Genomic DNA, 21125 nt, shown 5'->3' with positions numbered 1-21125 from the left:
CTGTTTCAGGGCTTCATGCTGTAGACGTCAGCACGGACAGGGACTCTTACAACGAGATCTTTTGGATTTCTACAGAAAAACCCTATCATTAAAGTAGAAGGCGGGCACTACTTATTACAATATCTGCCTTATGCAAGACAGCGTTGAAATACTGCTCAAACTCATTCAAAATGTAGGAGAAGACTGAAATGAAATAAACTACTTTTGGGGCCAAAGGAATAGGAGACACTATTAAGGTCAGCATCTCATATTTCTTCTTTTTGAAAGGAAATTCAAGTGTAATTGTTATATGAAACCCATCAGACTTTTAATAACTGTAATCTTAATGAATGGCTTCCAGTTTTAATAGCCTTTTAAGCAAATTTACTTAGCATATTTATGTTATCTGAAGTTGATTAAAAAATACTATATCCTTAGACTGAATTAACAAGGTTTAATTATTCATTTTTAAAACTTCAGAGTTAGTATAGTACATTTCTAAACATTTGACTTATTCTGAAAAGATTTTTGAAGGCATTCTTCTTACAATAATACTGCACATTAATTTCACATCTTAAGTGTATATGAAATATGTATATACAGAACAGCTCAGAACAACATTAAGAATTGCAGAGAAGGTAAACGGACAACCATCAGAAACTACACAACACAGAATGAAGAGAGAAAAAATACAAAGTTACAAGATATACATAAGGAGTGGGAGGGGGAGTTTACAGTTGGACCAAGAAAAGATTTGGTATGTCTTTAAACATCAGAGGGGCTGACATTTAGGAATAAAATGAGAGATCCATTTCTAGGATGAAAACGTCTTGTTACCTTCCATCTCTCGCCTAGCTACCCCCGGACTGGGAGGGGCTCCAACACCTTTTTAGAGAGAGAACAGAAGCTGTGTATTGTTCAGGGCCCATAGAACAGAAGGAAAGGCAGGCACACAAAACAGTTTCTGAGTTAAACGTCCTTTTGCAAAAAAGTTCTTTCACTGCTTCAAATTTCTTCAAAGATATCTGTATAAACCAAAGTGCCTCTAGATGTCTGGCCCAAACCTGATCCTGGCCCTTTCTTCAGTTAGAATTGAAAGGAGAAAATAGTTTTCTTTTTATATCTGACATCATGGGAGGATTCCCTGGAGAAAGAAATGGCAACCCACTCCAGCATTCTTGCCTGGAGAATCCCATGGACAGAGAAGCCTGGTGGGCTATGGACCATGGGTTTCCAAAGAGTCAGATAGCACTGAGTGACTAACACTTTCACTTTTTCACTAGCAGTAGGGAATGTGAAAATATGTGTAATGAAAGTCTTTGCTTTTTAATCATCTCATTCTTTATATTCAGAATTAAACCACTAACAAAAGCTCCACTGCCAGTCATAAAGGAAAAAAAAAAATCTGAAAGTTCCAATTTCATTTTAAATCTCTATGAGACTGTGTTAGTCCCTCAGAAAGTAATTTTCAATGCATTATTAAAAAAAAAACTCTGAAAGTACTATAATTACTTTCAGGTTATTGCCTTCAAGCAGTTATTGGTTTATAGGGTTAAAAAAATATGCTGCAAAGACTGCCTACAAAAGAATTATGAAGAGAAGCAATTTAAAAACTACATCAGATTTCTAAGTAAGTCACTGAGTTGCTAATATGTATAGCTTTTCACAAATTTCTTTAAAATTTTTATTTTTCTACAGATTGGTTTCCTAATTAAAGGGGAAGGTAAATAAAATCTTCCATCAAGCTATAAATCAAAGCACAAGTTGGAAATGGGAAAAAAATCAATGTCTTCTTTAAGTTAGTGGAAAAGTTATCCTTCAGTAGTATCTTACAGAATGGTGCTCAAAGAACTTTGTTACCCTTATTACCCAAAGTCATTAAAGCCTGCACACAGCGCAGTCACTCTGACAGCATGTGAGTCGGTCGGCACTGTGCTCCGGCAGCTGGAGCAGGGAGAGACCAGCCGCCTGTGCAGCGAGCCCTAAGGACACTAACACTGGGTGAGCAACAGCTCCTCTGCAGGATGGAGACATTCTGCCTCAGCCTTTCTTGAGAACTGGATTAAAGAAAGCCTCTAGATGAGCTTCGTGAGAGTCTTCACGTAAAACAAGTAAACTACAAAAAGTGACCCATGTGTTGAGAAGAATTTCTTTATCGAAATATATAACAGAGACTTGTTCTTCTACTTTAAAAATGAAGCATGAATGTTATGACAAGTTATGATAAAGCCATGCAAAATGAAAGCTATATTTCAGATGATTATGATAACTTTAAATTGCATTCCTAGGACATTTTGCTAATTCATAGGCCACTGGCAAGACGACTAGAGTTCTAATATAATTCAATATAATCAAATCCTTGGGAAACCACCTATCTTCATCATGTTTGACTCAATCTTTATAACCGAATTGACTATATTTATTAATAAAAAGTATATCAGGCCTTAAGTAATTCAACTCTGTTTATCTGGGAAATAGAAGGTCTTGTTAATTCTAATAATATTCACTAATAAAATCAAGCTCTAATCTTTTATCAGAAATATAATGAAAGTTTGGAGTTATTTTTAAGTTGGCATATAAATGTCATTCATTTTGGCTTTCATCAGAGCAACCTAAAGTGTCATTGAGTTACAGGGCTCAAACTCTAAAACAATTAATGAACCAAGATCCATACATTATAACAAATATAAATGGTTACCTCCAAACTCTTTTCTAGCAGGTGCAGGACTCCTAGCTCCTTATAGTTCATAAGAGAATATGCAGCAGAAAGGAAATGACATTAAATAAAGAACTGAAATGTCAAAGATTTACTATAGTTTCCAAGATGTCAAATATCATGTAGAGTACATATTCATATCTTGGTGCTATAAAAAAGCTATTATGTAATGCAAATACTTCTAATAGAAACAACACTATACTTATTTTAAAAGAACATTTAAACAAATATATAAAACTGTAAACATAAAGATGTATGTTCTTCAGTTCTAATCATGCATTAAAAATTTTTTTTCATTTTTAAATAATCATGCATTTTACAGAAATCAGTACAACCACATCAAATTAGCAAAAACAAAACAAATGTTTCCTGCATGCTTGTAAGAGGCCAGCTCTGAAAACATGTTACAGGAATCTAGCTGTTCTGTCACGCCTATGCCGTTTTTTTAGAGAAAAGCCAACTAAGGAAGCAGCACCAGTGACAGAAAACTGATAAAATCTAAAAGCGAGCATTTCAAAAACATGCAAAACATTTTTCAGCAGAGAGGTGAAATCCAGCAGAGATGGAAATACAAGGATTTGTCACCTGAAGGCGGAGGCGGTCGTTGTGGGGGAGCTGGACGTGCAGGAGGAGCAACCGGGCGGGGAGGGGGAGGCCGCTTGGGTTCCAGGGTCTGGGAAGAATCTTTCTGCTGCAGCTGTGTTGCTGGCAGAGTGTCAACAGGAGAACCTACCAGAAAAAAGTACCTTAGGTAAAAGGATCAGGTTCCAAGGGATGAGCACACAGGTACTTTCTATAGGTGTATGATAAATTATTTAGCAAAATAATTTGTACTATAGAGGAATGACACACATTTTTAGTATCAATAACACAAGCAGCTGTGCTATTACCTTACACTATTACCTTACCCTGTGGTACTATGGGAGCAATCAGGTTACTCTCTGGACTTCTTATCCAGGCCCCGGGTACTGAAAGGGGATTTACTGAGTGGCCCTAACAAGATGGCATGAAGTATCGTGTGAGTTAGGTCATTTGCAATCCAATCTGCTGGCCAGGAGAAGAAAAAGCAAAGGGAGCCTCTTCTTTCTATGTCTTGACTTATCCTGAATTTACTGAAGGAAGCCCATCCTCAGAGGGCTTCCCTCGTGGCTCAGTGGTAAAGAATCCACCCGCCAATGCAGGAGATGCAAGTTTGATCCCTGAATCAGGAAGATTTCCTGGAGAAGGAAATGGCAACCCACTCCCATATTCTTGCCTGGGAAATCCCATGGACAGAGGAGCTTGGCAGGCTACAATCCATGGGGTCGCAAAATAGTCAGATATGACTCAGTGACTATTTAACAATGGTCCCCTAAGAGTAGCATGGGGGAGCTCAAGAAACTGCTGAAATAAAAGGTATTTTTCAAGGATACTGGTTAGTGTGGAACAGTGACTGAACTGTGTGGTGTAACAACTTACAGAGAAAAACCTTCTGACTTTGGAGGAGTCATGACTATCAAGTTGAATTCAAAATACTTGTTTTGTCTCTTTCTGCTTCCTATTATAAAGCAGGTAATGTACAGATAGTTAAGCCCAAAGAGTTATGGGTTCTGACCATAATGCTTAAAAATCATCAGTGATAAGCCATGGACAAAGCTGCCACATAGAAAAAGGATGAAGTGAAGTTCTCATCTAGTGATAGCAACAAGCTTCCTCTTCACTTAGGGCGGAACCATCTACAAAGTTTCTTCTTTTGCAGGCACAGAAAACATGCTAAATTTTAGCCTATGGATGTGAAAGTTAAGCAAAAATAGCTCTACAAAGGAGATCTGAAGGCATCAGAGGTTTAACCATCTAAAATCAAACATATCAGCCTGGGAAGTCATACAAAACTTGAAATAAAACACATACTTTGTGAAGCGGGGGGCCCGGGTGTTCTGGACGGAGCTCGACTTGGTCTCACTGGGAGGGAAGGCACAGGCCCCTCCGATATGGTAGGTGACTGGCAGGGACTGGTCCGGGGTGAAGAACCGGGGGACGTGCCAAGGCCAGAACTGGAAGATGGCTGGAGATGCTGAGGAAGGATCTCCTCTACCTCAGCACTATAGTCATCCACATCACCTGAGAAAACGCAAGGTTGGCCACCTTACCAGCACGTTAACTTTCTCAGAGATTTCTCCCCGCCCGCCCCCCGCCCCAGTCTAGGCTTAAGGGGTTAAATATATAAAATAAACACCTTAACATGATGATACTGCAAACATGTCTAAGTTAAGCATGTGGGTATATATAAAGAGGTTATATGTATACAACTAGAATTAGTGCAAATGCTCTCGTACCGTAGAAAAAGTAATTAAAGATAGCCCCCTGGGCTTCCCGGGTGGTCCCGTGGTGAAGAATCTGTCTGCCAATGCAGATGGACATGGGTTCAATCCCTGGTCTGGGAAGATTGCCCATGCCACAAATACTGAAGCCTGTGAACCACAGAGAGAGTAGCCCCTGCTCACCACAGCTAGAGAAAGCCTGTCCGTAGCAACCAAGACCCAGCACAGCCACTAACTAATTAGATTACTTAAAAAAAGACAGTCACAGGGGACACAGTAATACCTATGGCTGCTTAATGCCGATACTGGCAGAAACCAGCACAATACTATCAAGCAATTATCTTTCCATTAAAATAAACACATTTAATAGTAATAATTTTTTTTTAAGTCTCATCTCAGAGCAACAGGAGGCCCAGTGGCGGCTAACATCTGGGGCTGGGTTGACTCCACAGCTGTCAAGGCGCTCTGAGCAGCACTCTCAGTGCTGGCTGAGTCGGACGCTCACTGCCCTCCCTTCAAACCTGCCTGCTAGTCTATGGAACCGCCCCTCACGGCAGACACAGTCATACACTACACCCTTCCCCTGGAAGACTCCTCACTACTTGGTGCCCTGGGCGTGTAACCCTCTGCTTTAATTTAACAGGCGGGAGTTGGTTCTTCCCGAGGTCTCCTCACCTCCGTTTTCCACAGGGTCGGGAAGTGGCGTCAGGGAGCCCCATGCCACCTGACTCCAATTCCAAAACTTTAATCTTCCAACCCTGAAAAGGCCTCTTTATTTCTGGAGGCTGTGCCTTCCAGAATTTGTGTAACACCCTCAACCCGTTTGCCGCCATAATCTCCCACCTCCACCCTTTTGGTCACTAGAACCCATTCACTGAGGACCAAGGAGAGAGCGAGATGGTAAGCTGGGCCCCGCCATCTTTCTGGGTGACACCGAAGCCTCTGTGGATAACCCACCAACCTGACGCTTCACCCTGCTGGCGTGCTCCTCTACTCCACACTCATGCCCCTTGGAACCGCAGTGCCTCTGAAGCAATAAACTCAAACACTTCCATCTGACCGCCTTCCAGCCTCTCAGTCTTTCCCTTGGCTACTCTTTCCCCACTTCTGACTTCACCAGGACCCAGGCCTTCGATCCCTCTTCTTTGAGCCCCTACTGGATTTTGCAGGTCTCCTTGCAGCTGTCTTCACATCCTCTGGTTCCTTGCTGCGGCCAGTCCCCTCCTGCACTATTCTTCCATCGCCCCTGCGTCAATTCTGCAGTCTAATCTCTCCATGACTGCAGACAGGCTGCTGGGTGCTGCAGACAGACAACCGTGTGGTCCTGAGGACTGCAGCTGTGTTAACTCTGTGGTTTCAGCCTCATCTGGGCTCCCATGGCCTCCTGGCCAACCCACAGTTTCCTGGCTGGCTCCCCATCTGACTGCTTCCCAGGAGCTTTGTCTTGAACCTTCTCAACCCTCCTAAAGCCGTGTGCTGCCCGCCTCCTTAAACTTCACAGAGAAAAGGGAAGTCCTAAGGTGGGAACCCCTCTCTTCAACAACCTGTCCCCCAGCTGTAGCCTAACCATATCTACGGGTGGAAAGGGTGGGGTTCTGCCCACCACTGGTTGCCCTGCCCCTCCCCAGCAGCATCAGCCCTTTCCATCAGGATTAAGCTCCTCAAGTGTCTCCACTTCAAAACAACACTTCAGGGAGCAACTGCCTTCATCTCTCTTTCTCCCGCCTCAGGCACATTTCTGTCGAGAGTTGTCCACAGGCACTTTCTGCACTTCCTCGTCTTCCATCCACACCCCGATTTACCACCATCTGGCTTCTTCACTCCACTGAAATCACTCTCCTGAATGTCACCAACAGCTTCCTCCCCTGGTTCCAAGCCCAAAGGGCAAGATGTGGCGCTCACTCCTCACCCTGCGACAGAGGATGCTATAGATCACTTCTCCTTATCATCTTTTCTTCATTTGGTCTTTAAGTGCTATATTCTCCTGGCTCTCTGACATTTCTAGTCGTTTCTTCTGCTTTTTCTTTTATGGGCCGCCTTCTTCTGCCTGTCCTTCAAAGTCTGCGTTTCGGTTCCATCCCAGGAGGTCCTCTCCCATCTCTGTATCAGGTTTCTGGCCAAGCAAATCCAAATGCAGGGCCTTACCTATCATCAAAGCTCCGGGCTCTCTGCTGAGTGCCAGGCCCACATGCCCACAGCCTACTTCTGGAGCCGATGCACCCAACAGATGCCTCAACTTCAACACATTCAAAACCAAACTCAGGATTTCCTGCTGGTCCAGTGGCTAAGATTCCGTGCTCCCAACGCAGGGGGCCCAGATTCGATCCCTGGTCAGGGAACCAGATCCCACATGTCACGACCAAGAGTCTGCATGCTACAGATCCTGCATGCTCCAACTAAGACCCAGTGCAGCCAAATAAATAAATACTTCAAACCAAACAGAAAAGAAATTCACCTTCCATCCACACCCAGTCCTCTTCCTGCTCTTTCTTCCCTTCCTCTTGCACAAGCATATCTGCATCGTCTACTTAGATCCTTTTGTCCCCTTAGGTCTCTGCACGTTCCTTCTTCCTGGTTCATGTCTGTCTATCCTCTTTAATCTGAATCTCAGTCTTCAGATTTTCAATTTCAACTTCTCTGGGTATATTCTCCTAACTGTCCAACTCTAAGTTAGGCGACTGCCCCAAGAACTACAGCAGCACCTTTCACGAGTGTGTTGATGGCGCTGTCCGCTTACTTGTATGTAACACCCACTGAGCTGTGACTTTAGGGACGTCAAGGATGCCATCTGTTGAATTTCCAGCACTTAGCATGTAACTGGCATATAAAAGGTGCTGCATAAACGTGCGGACTAAGCAAACAAATGAATAGAGAAACGTGAAAACAAGCTGATCTTCTAAGGTGTTCAACTCTTAAATGTGTTACCTAGAGGTACAGGACATCACAATATGATATATTGCCCTTTTATAAACTAAGGTATGCATTTTAGTGGAAAATACGTTAAAATAATACAGCAGATACAGCATTAAAAAGCAAACACATTTCTTAATCACATTTAAGGAAATTATTATATTAAGATAACCTGGCCCAACTCTTAAACTTGAGATGATTACATCTACATGAGTGGGTTCAGTTTCAAATGTGTTCCCAGCCACTTTAAGAATTTTTTTAAAATGACTTTGAAATATATCCTCTTTGGTTGTAAATATTTTGAGCTCATTTCTGCACAGAGCTCCTACTCTTCTCTTTCAACTACAATCAGTGGGACCAAACCACACACCAAAAACATCACTTTGTGCTTTTATCACACAAGGACATAAACCAACTATTGTAAAGGTCTTGACCTTTGTATGGTAGAAGGGCACACACATCTGAAGTCTGAGTAACAAGCAAAAAACACACAATACGATATAAACCAAATCTGATTACTACTTCTCTGGGTGTTACAAGAAGAAAGAGAAGGATAAATTTGGAGACTGAGACTTTGCTGATGGGAAGGAAATCTGTCTAGAAGGATAGAAGTCAATGTGTTCCATGAGCAGACCTTCCATATCGAAGTCGGCCGTGACCTCCGCGTCTTCACCTAGGAGGGTGGAGCTGGTTGATGATGGCAAGGGGATGTTGATTTTCTCTAAGCTCATTTCTTCTTCCAAAGTTTTGATCCAATCTGGACTTTTTAAAGTAATTGTTATAGTCCTACCCAGTAACTGGTTGAGTAAAAGAGATACAAAATTAAAAATTCATTGGCATGAAAATTAAATATCTTGGAATAAAGTGTCTGTTTAAGTTATAACAATAGTATAGGCTTAACTCAGCTAGATTCATTCAACACAATCATTTCACAGATACTGTATTGTCACCTAGTTTCAAATGTCCCCAATCCTCCCTTTAAAAACCTGTTAGGGAGTTTCCTGGTGGCCTAGTGGTTAGGACTCCAGGCTTTCTGTCATTGCTGTTGTTCAGTTGCTAAGTCATGTGCATCTCTTTGCGACCATATGGACTGCAGCATGCCAGGCTTCTCTGTCCTTCACTATCTCTTGGAGTTTGCTCAAACTCATGACCCTTGAGTTGGTGATGCCAGCACTGCCATGGTCCAGGTTGAATCCTCGACCTCAGAACTGAGATTTGGCCACACAGTGTGGCCAAAACAAAACAGCCTACTGCTGCTAATCTCAGGTCTTCTTTTCTAGGATGCACACAAATTTAAGTTTTCTTTGCTGCAGTAAATATCTTTCTTGGCTGCTGCCGCTGCTGAGTCACTTCAGTTGTGTCTGACTCTGTGTGACCCCATAGACGACAGCCCACCAGGCTCCCCCGTCCCTGGGATTCTCCAGGCAAGAACCCTGGAATGGGTTGCCACTTCCTTCTCCAATGCATGAAAGTGAAAAGTGAAAGTGAAGTCGCTCAGTTGTGTCCGACTCTTAGCGACCCCATGGACTGCAGCCCACCAGGCTCCTCCGTCCATGGGATTCTCCAGGCAAGAGTACTGGAGTGGGCTGCCATTACCTTCTCCGATGCCAGATCTAAATTCACTGACAACTCTGCTACATAAATTTATACTTCTTTTGATTTTGATCCACAGATTAATTGTTTCCACATGAGACAATCAAAGAAATGACAGAAATTCTTAAAATACTTTCTCGTTCATTTAGACTTTTCAGCATTTCAAATGTCACAAGCATACTTAAGAGAATCTAAGACCATTTTAAATCTTCAACAAAAATTAACCATTCTGAAAACACCAAGCCTGGTATCTGTGAAACTGGCACACTGCTATTCCTAAAAAGTTGAGAAGCTTTTAGACAAAAGTATAGTCTAAAACAATCAATGTATTATAATCAAGTTACACTGTTCTGTCACATTAAAAATACTTTACTTAAATGCTACTGACATCAGAATTCTTTCATGGCACAGTCTGGAAAGGCTGACAGCTGCTGGCCTGAACCGCACAGTCGTGTTTAATAGGAATTTAGCATCCATGCTGAGGTTTGAAGTCAGAACTAGGCAATAGGCTTCATGGACCATTTATTTTTTTAAGTCAACAACCTTTGTTATGCATTCACCAAAGAATACTAACAAGTCTTCTTAAGCCTCAGTCACTATCACAGCCACTTAAGATGTACTTCATCAAGAATATTCTCTTGGCAGAGATCAGAACCAAATGAAAAGGAAGAAATTAGATGCTGGAAAAAAATACTCAAGAAGGTTATCCTTTAGGTTTGCTCTGCTTACACTGTACTTTTCCCAGATTCTCCCCTGAAATGGAAGAGTTCCTATCGATCTACTTGCATCTAGAAGATATGGGCTGAAACAACTGTAATAACAAAGACAGAGGAGAGGTTTGGAAATGTCTGACTTTCAAAGTGTTCTCTAGAAACATTATTTTTTCAGAATTTTGAAAATCTTTTAAGGGAGCTAAGGGTGGGTACTTTCTAAAAGTGTAACACAGACTTGAGGGTGAGAGACAGAGCTGAAAAAGAAGGGAGGAAAAAAACTAAACAAGGAAAATTACCAGGGGAAAGACAAAAGAAAGATTCTAAAAAGGAGTACGAGCTGACAAGGAATGGCAAATTGAGAGCTGCTCTTAAATATTAATGACACCACGGGAGAAGGAAAAGCTTAAGATATTAAAGGCAGAATTATATTAAAAAATCAGTAATTTCTACATGGTGAAACAACAAAGTCACAAGATGAACTGGGAAGAACAAGTACAGCACATAATGAAAAGGAATTAACATCAAGGGAACTTCAGAAGATGAATACCCCGGGGGAACACAGGCTAAGGTCATAAACAGCTTGCCAGAGAAGTATGAAACGACCAGATAATTGAAAAACTCTCCATTGAAATCTTAACACAGAAGTGACATACTACTTCTAGTTTTTCAGACTGTCAAAGTTAAAAAATAATTAGGATGTTGGATGTTAGGTAATCCGAGGCATCATGCAACTAAATATTCGAAACATGTTTATATAATTTACTGCATGTATCTTAAAAATACCTCAGACACTAAATCACTGAATGGTTTAGATTCAACAAATGCTACTTTACCTCTTTCCCATTCAGGTTCAGAACACTCAAGGCAGAGCTTCCCTCTAAAAACGTAACCCACATTTTATCTTCCACAAATCTTTAAGGAAGAGAAAAACAAACAATAAAAAGACGTAATGAATACCTCAGATATAACCAGCCCAACAACTCGTCCAATGATTACTGATCAGCAAGGACTTACAGAGGCCAGGAAGCAAAAATACAAGCCTGGGAGCGGTAGGGCCAGCGGTGACCTGGAGGGGGCACTCTTTCCCTAAAAGCATTCAAATTCCTTTAGATACTGGGTTGGCCAAAAAGTTCATTTGGGTTCCCCCCCTCAGAAGGTATGGAGAAATCCAAATGACATTCTTCGTCAACCCAATACAGTGTTACCATCTGTCAGAAGGAATGGATCTGTGGAACTCCAAATGTGTGTTGTACTTTTTTCCTATTTTTACTCAATAGGACAGAAGCATTCTAGACTTTCCCCCCAATTAATATAAGTAGCCTGCCCCATCTACATTTCCAGGAAATCTTATTTATATATAATTTGCATACGTGACTTCAGTCATTCCCTAACAGTTGGCTTATTCTAGAGCTGAAGGTGATGATCAGTCTAGCCTACAGGTGACAGGGGACAGGATTCCTGTCCTCCTTAACTTTCAGTGTCTCCCCTGTCTGTTCTACCTTGGTGGTCTTAGGGTGGAACAATCAGAATATTCTAGGTGAGGAGGTACCACATGGTTTTTCTTTATGTCAGGATAACATTACCCTTATTTTGTTACCAGTACTTGTTCTGTTACCAATACTTTTTCCAATGATAACAAGCATTTTGGGGAAAGCTTTTGGTTGCAGTTTAATACTGTCAGGGGAGTGGGTAATTTTCCTTGGTTCTGTCTGGACACAACAAAAATTTGAGGTGATGGACGTTAAAGCCCTTGGTGCATCACAGCTCTCACACAGTGTTACAGCTCCCACAGTTTTATTTAGAAAATAAAGGAGGATGCACCCTCGAGGCATGAAGGCATGCCGACCCAAAAGACAGGACGAGAAAAGAGCGAGCGAGTGAGCGAGAGACGAGCGTGCACACGCGGGAGAGACTCCCGGCCCTTTGGCTCCTCTTTTCATGTCTTTCTTTCTCCCCCTGGGCCTGCCCTACGTAAACGGGGCTAGCCAGGAGCGCTATTTGTTCTACCTGACGTCCTCACTCCAGTCCTCGGACCTTCTTTTGTCCTATTTTCGAGGGCTTTTCCCTTTTTAGTCACCACCATTCTGGACTCCTTTTTCCTATTCTTAACTACCTAATAACACCATGTGCTCTTTAGAGACTAGAAAAAAGGCAGGAAGGCCCTACCCCTGCGTCAGTCGTTCATCCCTTACGTACACTCTGGGTTCTCTCTTACCCAAAGAGTGCGCTCGCTCTCTCTTTTCTCGTCCCTTCTTTTGGGTCGGCATGCCCTCATGCCTCGAGGATGTATCTTCCTTTATTTTCTAAATAAAACCGAGGGAGCTGTAACACTATCCGAGAGCTGTGATGTGCCAAGGGCTTTAATGTCCATCACCTCAAATTTTTGTTGTGACGACATAAAACCAAGGAAAATTACCCACTCTCCTGACAGTGTTAAATTGCAACCAAAAGCTTTCCTCAAAATGCTTGTTATTATTGGAAAAAGTATTGTAAACTCTCAGCAAGAGTTTACACTTGCTCCCAGGAACACTTATCTGCTTCTGTGCTGCCCACTCACACAGTCCATGTGATGTTCCCAGTGGTTTGGGATTTCTGTACTTGGTAATGCTTACTGTCATTGGGAAATTTCACCATGTACTTGCTGGAGTCTTAAGATCTCTAGAGATTTTCTGTTTCATTTTAAACCTGTGCGGTAGATCTTTGTCAAACAATTTGAGGTAAGTCTAAATATAATTTCTTCTCTATTTGCCCATTTACTCTCAGAAAGGAGAGGAGGCTTCTCAGGCAAGCTTCTCACCCTGCAAGAAACCAAGCCATTTTCATTCTGTGGGCTGTTCTGGTAAACACCTAAGGAAGCCATTATACACACGCTTATCTTTCTTAGATTTCAAATAGGAATTGAATCTTCAATTTCTCCTCTGTCTGCCAGAGCACCCAGTATAGAGACTTGCCCACTCAACAGCTATAAAACATCCCTCAATAAACACAGAAAGGAATTTAATAGTACCTCTTCCCTAGGAAATTCAAACACACGTTATTCAGTTTGTCAAAACTGCTGTACACTGGGAAGAGAACATTTTTTTCAACAATGCAAGAGGCATCTAGTTCTGCAAAAGGCAGATGGTTAAGTCAATGCCGGAAACCAAGACAGGGAAGGATAACTCCTAACTGTTTGCCTGGCAGCACTGCTCCTCCACCAGATGGAAATCAAATCACTTAAAATTGCTGAGAACATCTGATGTCTTAAACGGAGGGCAGAAAAGTCATCCTGCTTTACTCCTGCTGCTGCTGCTAAGTCGCTTCAGTCGTGTCTGACTCTGTGCGACCTCAGAGACAGCAGCCCACCAGGCTTCCCTGTCCCTGGGATTCTCTACCCAAGAACACTGGAGTGGGTTGCCATTTCCTTCTCCAATGCATAAAAGTCAAAAATGAAAGTGAAGTTGCTCAGTTGTGTCCGACTCTTCGCGACCCCATGGACTGCAGCCCACCGGGCTCCTCCGTCCATGGGATTTTCCAGGCAAGAGTACTGGAGTGGGGTGCCATTGCCTTCTCCTGCTTTACTCCTATCTCTCCTCAAAAAACTAAAATACTAATATCACACATTCACTTTTCCACAGGGCTTCCATGTTATAGTGTATAGGAATCTTGAGAGAACATATGTAAATGTGCACATATTTTTGTCATCAGTTGTTCACCTAAAGTTTCACTGCTGCTGCTGCTAAGTCACTTCAGTCGTGTCCGACTCTGTGCCACCCCATAGACGGCAGCCCACCAGGCTCCCCCGTCCCTGGGATTCTCCAGGCAGGAACACTGGAGTGTGTTGCCATTTCCTTTTCCAATGCATGAAAGTGAAAAGTGAAAGTGACATCGCTCAATCGGGTCCGACTCCTAGCGACCCCATGGACTGCAGCCTACCAGGCTCCTCCATCCATGGGATTTTCCAGGCAAGAGTACTGGAGTGGGGTGCCATTGCCTTCTCTGTAACTTTAAATTTTCTAAGTAGAGAGTCCAGTTTCAAAACCCATGGGTTCTTTGAATAATATTTCTATAGCATGATTTTCTTTTAGTTAGAAGATACAAATATTCATGGTGGTTTACTTACTAAGTCGTGTGTGACAATTGCAACCCCATGGATTAGCCTGCCTGTCTCCTCTGTCCATGGGATTTTCCAGGCAAGAATACTGGAGAGGGTTGCCATTTCCTTGTCCAGGGGATCTTCCCAACCCAGGGATTGAAGCCAGGTCTCTGGGCTGCAAGCAGATTCTTTACTGACTGAGCTACCAGGGAATTTCCACAAATACTCACATTCTAGTCAAATACTAAGTAAGGTAACTTTTAATACAGAAGATATTATTTGTGAATCATGAGTTGCTTTTTTTTTACATTACTCACCTTATGAGTATAACTTCACCGAAATTTGTAAACTGCTGTAAAAGCTCATCAATCAAAGCATCGTTGAAAAAATTATTTTCTGGTAAAGAGCTTTTGATTGAGACTAACACCGTACCATCTGGTGGACCCTGAACTGCGATTACTTCTTTATAAATGTTTTGCCTCTCTTCAGCTTCAACTTCAAATATATCAATATCAATCAGGGCAACGACAGGCCTTCAGTATAAAGGAAGGGAGACATGTTAGGAACATTACAGAAATGACATATTTCAAATAAACTTCAAGCGCGATTAGAAATACGGAGATTGCTTAAACCTATGGTCAGAAGTCTTCAGCTCGGCCCTTCCGTAGTGCAGCAAAGTGCCAGGAGTCCATGTATAGAGAATTTTGCTTTCATCTTGAAAACTAGCATTTAGGAGATCCAAATCTTCAGCTGCAGTCAGAATAAAACAGAACACAGGAGAAGTCACCTGAGCATGACAGACCACACGGAGCTCCTTCATTTCACTAGCTTCAGTTGCCTGAGGCTGGGACACCAGACACTTGCTAATGGGCATGAAGTCTAGACTCCGTTAGGTCAGGGTTTTTCGGTGAGGTCATCATATTATGCTTTACTTAGTTAAAACTAAGATGAGCCTTTACTTCTGAGACTTCATGATCAGAGTTTTATAAATAATTGAACAGACAAGTAGCAGTTCAAAATATTTGCAAAACCACTTGAGTTATTCCAGTTAGAAATCTTACTTAGTATTCAGTTATTAATTGCATAAAATGTTTTCCCTTGCTTTTCTTTATATGACACTATTTCACTGAAAGAAAATAGACTGAAAAATCAAAGCATTTATTATAAGCAGGTCTGAGAATTTTTTTAGTTTTATATGTAAATTGCATTTATTTTATTCTAGATAACCTAGGCTGAGGAAAAAAATGTAGTCCTCTTGGCCTTATTTGGTATTTATATCATTCCCCTCTTCCTTGTAAAATTTGCATTGACTTATTTAAATGAAGATGTCCACCTGATCTATCAAAAGGCCACTTCCGTCTTCTCCAGAGGACACGGTCTGTCCATGCAGGGGTGCGGCACTTTTCACTAGTGTCGTAGTCATCAGAAAACAAGTCATATTTATACGTCGGAGCAAAGGTCACTTTTCCTTCTAAAAATCCTCTAAAAATCTAAAATAAACACACATAAAGGAAGTTATTTCAAAAAGGCAAAAACATTCTGTTTTCATTCAGGCAGTCATGCACTAAACGTCTGTCATGTGCTAGAGACTCATGAAATCTACGTGCCTTTGAGGAACACTTCTAACTGAATGGAACAGAGCTTAAGGCAAAATGACCTAGGACGTGGGCTTTATCATCTCACTCACTTGCTGTCTGAGTAAACAAAGTACAAAAACTTTTGAATGATGAAATTCCACCAGACTTGCGAGCAGGATCAAACGTTTAGAACTGCATGGGATTTTGGAAATCGCATTGTGTGATGTCTTATTCTCAAGAGGAACTGAGGCCTAAGAAAGTTACATGGTATCCATCAGATTTTAAGTCTAATGACCAGAAAGGTACCATATACGATGTGGCCTCAATCACCTCTTCCTAAACATTTTTTTAAAATAAATTCTTCCAGGGACTTCTCTGGCAGTCCAGTGGTTAAGAGCCTGCGCTTCCAATGCAGGGCAAGGTGCAGGTTCGATCCCTGGTCAGGGAACTAAGATCCCAGAAGTCACATAGCATGGCCATAAATAAATAACAAAAAATTAAAGTAGACTACCATAAGATCTTAAGAGCCAAATAGCAGTAGCCTTGATGAGTAAGATCTTAAATTTGCTACTACTGAAAGAAAAAAAGTATATTCTTCTACTTGAAAGTGAATTTTATAGAGATATGATATACTTTTCCCCCTGGAAATTATCATAAGTTTTCCTTTCCATTTTCTTTTTTTAAAAAGAGAGGGCAATTTTCTATCTGTTAAACTATATATACTTAGTAAAGGTCCCTGGGTGGTGCTAGTGTAAAGAACGCCCATTAGCCAAAGCAGGAAACAACAGACCCAGGTTTGATCTCTGGGTCTGGAAAATTCCCAGGAGGAGGGCATGACAACCCACTCGAGCATTCTTGCCTGGAGAATCCCATGGACAGAGGAGCCTGGTGGGCTAGAGTCCATAGCATTACAAAGAGACGGACATGACTGAAGTGACTTAGCACATACTTATTAAGTATAGACACCAAGAGGTTGTTGAAAAAAAAAAAAAAAACTTTAGGGAAAGCATGTTTTCATAATCAGACATCCTCTTCTTCCCAATGCAAGTATCTTAGGTATATATATACCTGTCCAGCATTTTTCTGATTGATAAGCTGATCTCCTGCGATAAGAGAATCCCAGTTTTGCTGTCTGATAAGCTCTTTCACTTCCTCATTAGGGAGATCGATTCGGTAGTTGAAATCGCCACACCAAAACACATAGTCATGGGAGAAGAGCAGCCTTCCCTGGAAGCAGAGACGGAATTTCAAACAATCAATTCACAAAATGTTTTACAACTTCTTCTTTGCCTTACCCCACCAGGTTCGATTTATTTAACCCCACAGTAATAACACAAGGAGATATCTATTTGCTGACATTTCTAGGAGTTATTCCAACTTTTCAAAACCTGATACAGAATATGGGGTGAACTGAAATATGTTCAAAGCTTCCTTTTCGAAAACAAGCAGCAAGAGTTTACCATTGGAAAACTCAACTTCCGTGCTATTTCTACAAAATCGTCATTTCGTTCTTTGACTTGGGATTGTCCTGCAGCGAAGTGGCTGCAGACAAAGCAGAGGCTTGTGGTGTGGAACAGCATTCGTATTGCAACTGCTCCCTTATTTCCAGTTGCGCCTCCCATTCCAGTTTTCACAGTATCAACTGCAACATCCCTTTAAAAGGAAGAATTCGAAATCAAAGATCAGAAATTTCAATAGTTCTGCGTGTGTAAGAAATGAGGAATGTCTATTACATAATTACAGCACTATACATCATGGGCACTTTGTAGGGGAAACCTGTGAAATAGTGGAGAGAAACTATTAGCAATTCTTTAATCAAGAACATATTTAAACAAGAGTTACCATATGATCCAGGGATTCCACTCCTGGGGATATATCCGGAGAAAACTATAATTTGAAAAAACACAGGCACCCCAATGTTCACTGCAGCACCATTCACAGTATCAAGACATGGAAACAATCTAGGTGTCCGCTGACAGATGAGTGAATAAAGATGTGGTATGTAAATACAATGGAATACTACTTAGCGATACAGATGAACTTATTTACAAGACAGAAACAGACCCACAGACATAGAAAACAAACTTACAGTTACCAAAGGGAAGGTGCGAGTGAGAGGGCATGTAGAATGGATAACCAACAAAGACCTACTATATAGCACAGAGAACTACAGTTAATTTTTTGTAATAACCTATAATGGAAAAGAATCTGAAAAAGTATATACATATATAAGAATATATATATATACACACACAGACACACACAAATGTATAACTGAGTCACTTTGTTATACACTTGAAACTAACACAATTTAAATCAACTATCACCCATCATGCATGTTCATGCTCAGTCGTGTCCGACTCTTTGCGACCCCAAGGACTGTAGCCCGCCAGGCTCCTCTGTCCATGGAATGTCCCATGGAAGAATACTGGAGTGGGTTATTATTTCCTTCTCCAGAAGATCTTCCCGACCCCTTGACTGAACTCTTGTCTCCTGTGTCTCCTGCATTGGCAGGTGGATTCTTTACCACTGAGCCACCTGGGAAGTCCATATAAATCAATTACACTTCAATTTAAAAAAAAAAGAATATTCAGAAACAAGAACCATGCGTCAGTGTTTCTCTGAAGCCACAAATATGCCAGGCCTTTTGGTTATCTGGTGTTAGGAGGCAGCCTTAGGAGAGCCATCTGTCTACTCACCTGATGAAGGGAGCGTGCTGTGGTCTGATAAAAACAAACAGACAGACGCCCACCAACTGCTCAGAGGCCAGCAGCACATACTTGTTGTCTCTGGAGATGGTCTTCTGAAGTTCCACAGCCCAGAGCTTCTGATTTGTTGTGCTACCAGAAAATATTAACAAGGGAATCTTCAAAAAGACAGTGACAGTAAAACAGCCTATTTCTGTAGGACAGTTATCAATTATACCTTTATATGCCCAAATTTAATAAAATTAGTGACATCACGAAATCCACACCAACAGTGAAATCTTTATGTGGGCTGGGTGTTTTCGTCTCCTTTAAAAAAGGAAAACCAAAAACTGAGCCAAAAGAACATCACACATCAAAAGTCTATCCTTTGACTCCCTTACAGAGAAAATTTGAGCTTTATTAAATAAGTGCTCACTGTGTGAGTAATCTCAAGCTTGTACACTTTATTTTCTCTTTATTTATTCATTAGGATAACAGAGAAGAACATTTTTCCCCTTTTTCTTATCTCTATGGATTGTAATATCTCTTTAAAAACTTATTATGGAAAATTTTAAACATATACAAAAAAGAAAAGCATAAAATAAACCACCATATACCCATTAACTAGCTTCAACAATTATCCACATTTTGCCAATCTTTCTTCTTCCATAACTCCCCACCCCTTTCTCTAATCTTGGAATATTTTATGACAAACCTGAGAAAAAATTACCCATTTCACCCAAAAATGCTTTACCAAGCATCACTAATGCAACAGGATTTTTATTTTTTCTGTAATCAAAAGGCCATTATCACACTTAAATATAAACACTTCCTCAATATCATATAATACTGAGCTTATATTTACATTTCCCTGTTATATACAAAAAAAAAGTTTCTTATAGTTGGTTTCTTTAAAACAAGGTTTCAATACGGTCTACACACTGCATGTGCTTGTTGCCTCCTCAAGTCTCTCTCAGTCTTTAACTGTCTCTCAGCTTGTCCCATCCTCTTTTTTAATGCTCTTTACATTTTAAGAAGCTGGGTTATTTGTCTGAAAGATGTTTAACAGTCCGGATTTGCCTGATGTGTCTTCATGATACCTTGTACTTCTGTCAGCTTTGTTTTAAACTGGTAACTAAAGAAGCGTGATTCAATTTTATTGATTTGTTTTGGCAAAAATAACCTCATGATGGTATAGTCAGTCTTGCATCACAGCAAGAAGCAAGTAATCTCTGAGATATTACATCTAATAGGCTGTTCAGACTGTGACAATTAACTCTTTGTAAAGAAGTTCCTCCACTGATCCTTCTATAAGGTTTTAACATCAACTGATGATCATTGCCTAGACCCATTATTTCAACAGGGGTTGCGTGCTAAGTTGCTTCAGCCGTGTCTGACTCTTTGCTACCCATGGACCATAATCGGCCAGGCTCCTCTGTCCATGGGATTCTCCAGGCATGAATACTGGAGTGGGCTGCCATTTCCTTCTCCATCAACAGAGGTTACAACATGTTCATTTCATAATTTCAGCATTCCATGAGCATTTGTAATGAATTGGAATTCTTATGTAAAGAGCTTTTATCAACTATCCAGTTATTATGAAACATGTTTATACAAAGAAGGTAGGAAAAATGCTTGTCTTTCTCTTTATACATTTTCAGAGTAATAAGTTTGTGCCCAAGACGCATCCACTCTTTGAGACTCCATGGACTGCAGCCCTTCAGGCTCCTCTGTCCATGGGAATTCCCAGGCAAAAATACTAGAATGGGTTGCCATTCCCTTCTCCAAGGGATCTTCTCAAACTAGGGATCAAACCTGGGTTTCCTGCATTGCAGGCAGATTCTTTACTGTCTGAGCCAACAGGGAAACCCCCAGAACCTCCAACAGCAAGCAAAAACAGCCATTTCACCTAAGAACATCCTGATGAAGCAGTAAACATTTCCAGTTTTGTCAAAGCTCAATCCTAGAAGCCTATCTTTTTACATTCTGTGTAATGAATGGAAAAATACAAACCAACCACTTTTGCTGCACACTGAACACATACATGATGGTTGTTTCAGAAAAGAGCACTCCAGTCTGAGGTCACAGCTGAAATGCCACTTTTTTTTTTTTATAGAATACAATTTTTAGTTGGAAGAAATAGTGACAGACATCCTATGGTTATTCAGGTTTAGATTATCTGGCAAACATGTTTTCAACCATGCCTGTGTTTTCAAAGGACATGACCTATGGTGTATATTTCTAGTAATAAAATTTACATTTTGAAGGAAAAGGGGGAATTTTGATAAACCTGAATTTGCTACTGTGATCTTGAAGCTTCCCAATACTTGAAGAATTTGCTGAAGAGATTAAAATACTTTGGTGTTGAAATTAACCAATATTATGTTTTGATATTATATAATGACATGTATCAAAATCTGAAAGATCTACATAATTCTGAAAGATCTGAAAGATACACATAATTAGTTTACTACTACTATGTTCCAAATGCCTAATGAATGACGTGTCAAAATCATACACGGGTAAAAGACAGACCAATGTTTTAGTATAACTGAGCACAAAAAGTTCATCACTA

General features: G+C 40.9%; 1 protein-coding gene across 31 annotated transcripts in view; it reads right to left on the bottom strand.

The window, feature by feature from the left end:
- The window catches only part of SYNJ1 (synaptojanin 1), a 94659-nt gene that overhangs the window by 15018 nt on the left and 58516 nt on the right, over positions 1-21125 (bottom strand). For 11 of the 31 annotated variants that reach the window (XM_042229552.2, XM_042229553.2, XM_060403665.1 and 8 more), the window contains 10 exons: positions 18563-18703; positions 17324-17516; positions 16932-17090; positions 15620-15776; positions 14919-15036; positions 14604-14819; positions 11045-11123; positions 8540-8702; positions 4586-4795; positions 3281-3424 (listed from right to left, as the gene is read on the bottom strand). In XM_042229552.2, coding sequence (XP_042085486.1) covers positions 3281-3424; positions 4586-4795; positions 8540-8702; positions 11045-11123; positions 14604-14819; positions 14919-15036; positions 15620-15776; positions 16932-17090; positions 17324-17516; positions 18563-18703 — 1580 coding nt within the window. Of the gene's footprint in view, positions 1-816; positions 865-2677; positions 2717-3280; positions 3425-4585; positions 4796-8539; positions 8703-11044; positions 11124-14603; positions 14820-14918; positions 15037-15619; positions 15777-16931; positions 17091-17323; positions 17517-18562; positions 18704-21125 lie in introns of all 31 variants that reach the window. The other 20 variants (XM_042229548.2, XM_042229549.2, XM_015092373.4 and 17 more) reach the window with 2 other exon arrangements.

Source organism: Ovis aries, chromosome 1, assembly GCF_016772045.2.
Source record: "Ovis aries strain OAR_USU_Benz2616 breed Rambouillet chromosome 1, ARS-UI_Ramb_v3.0, whole genome shotgun sequence".
NCBI lineage: Eukaryota > Metazoa > Chordata > Mammalia > Artiodactyla > Bovidae > Ovis > Ovis aries.
This window is presented reverse-complemented; position numbering and strand designations above follow the sequence as displayed.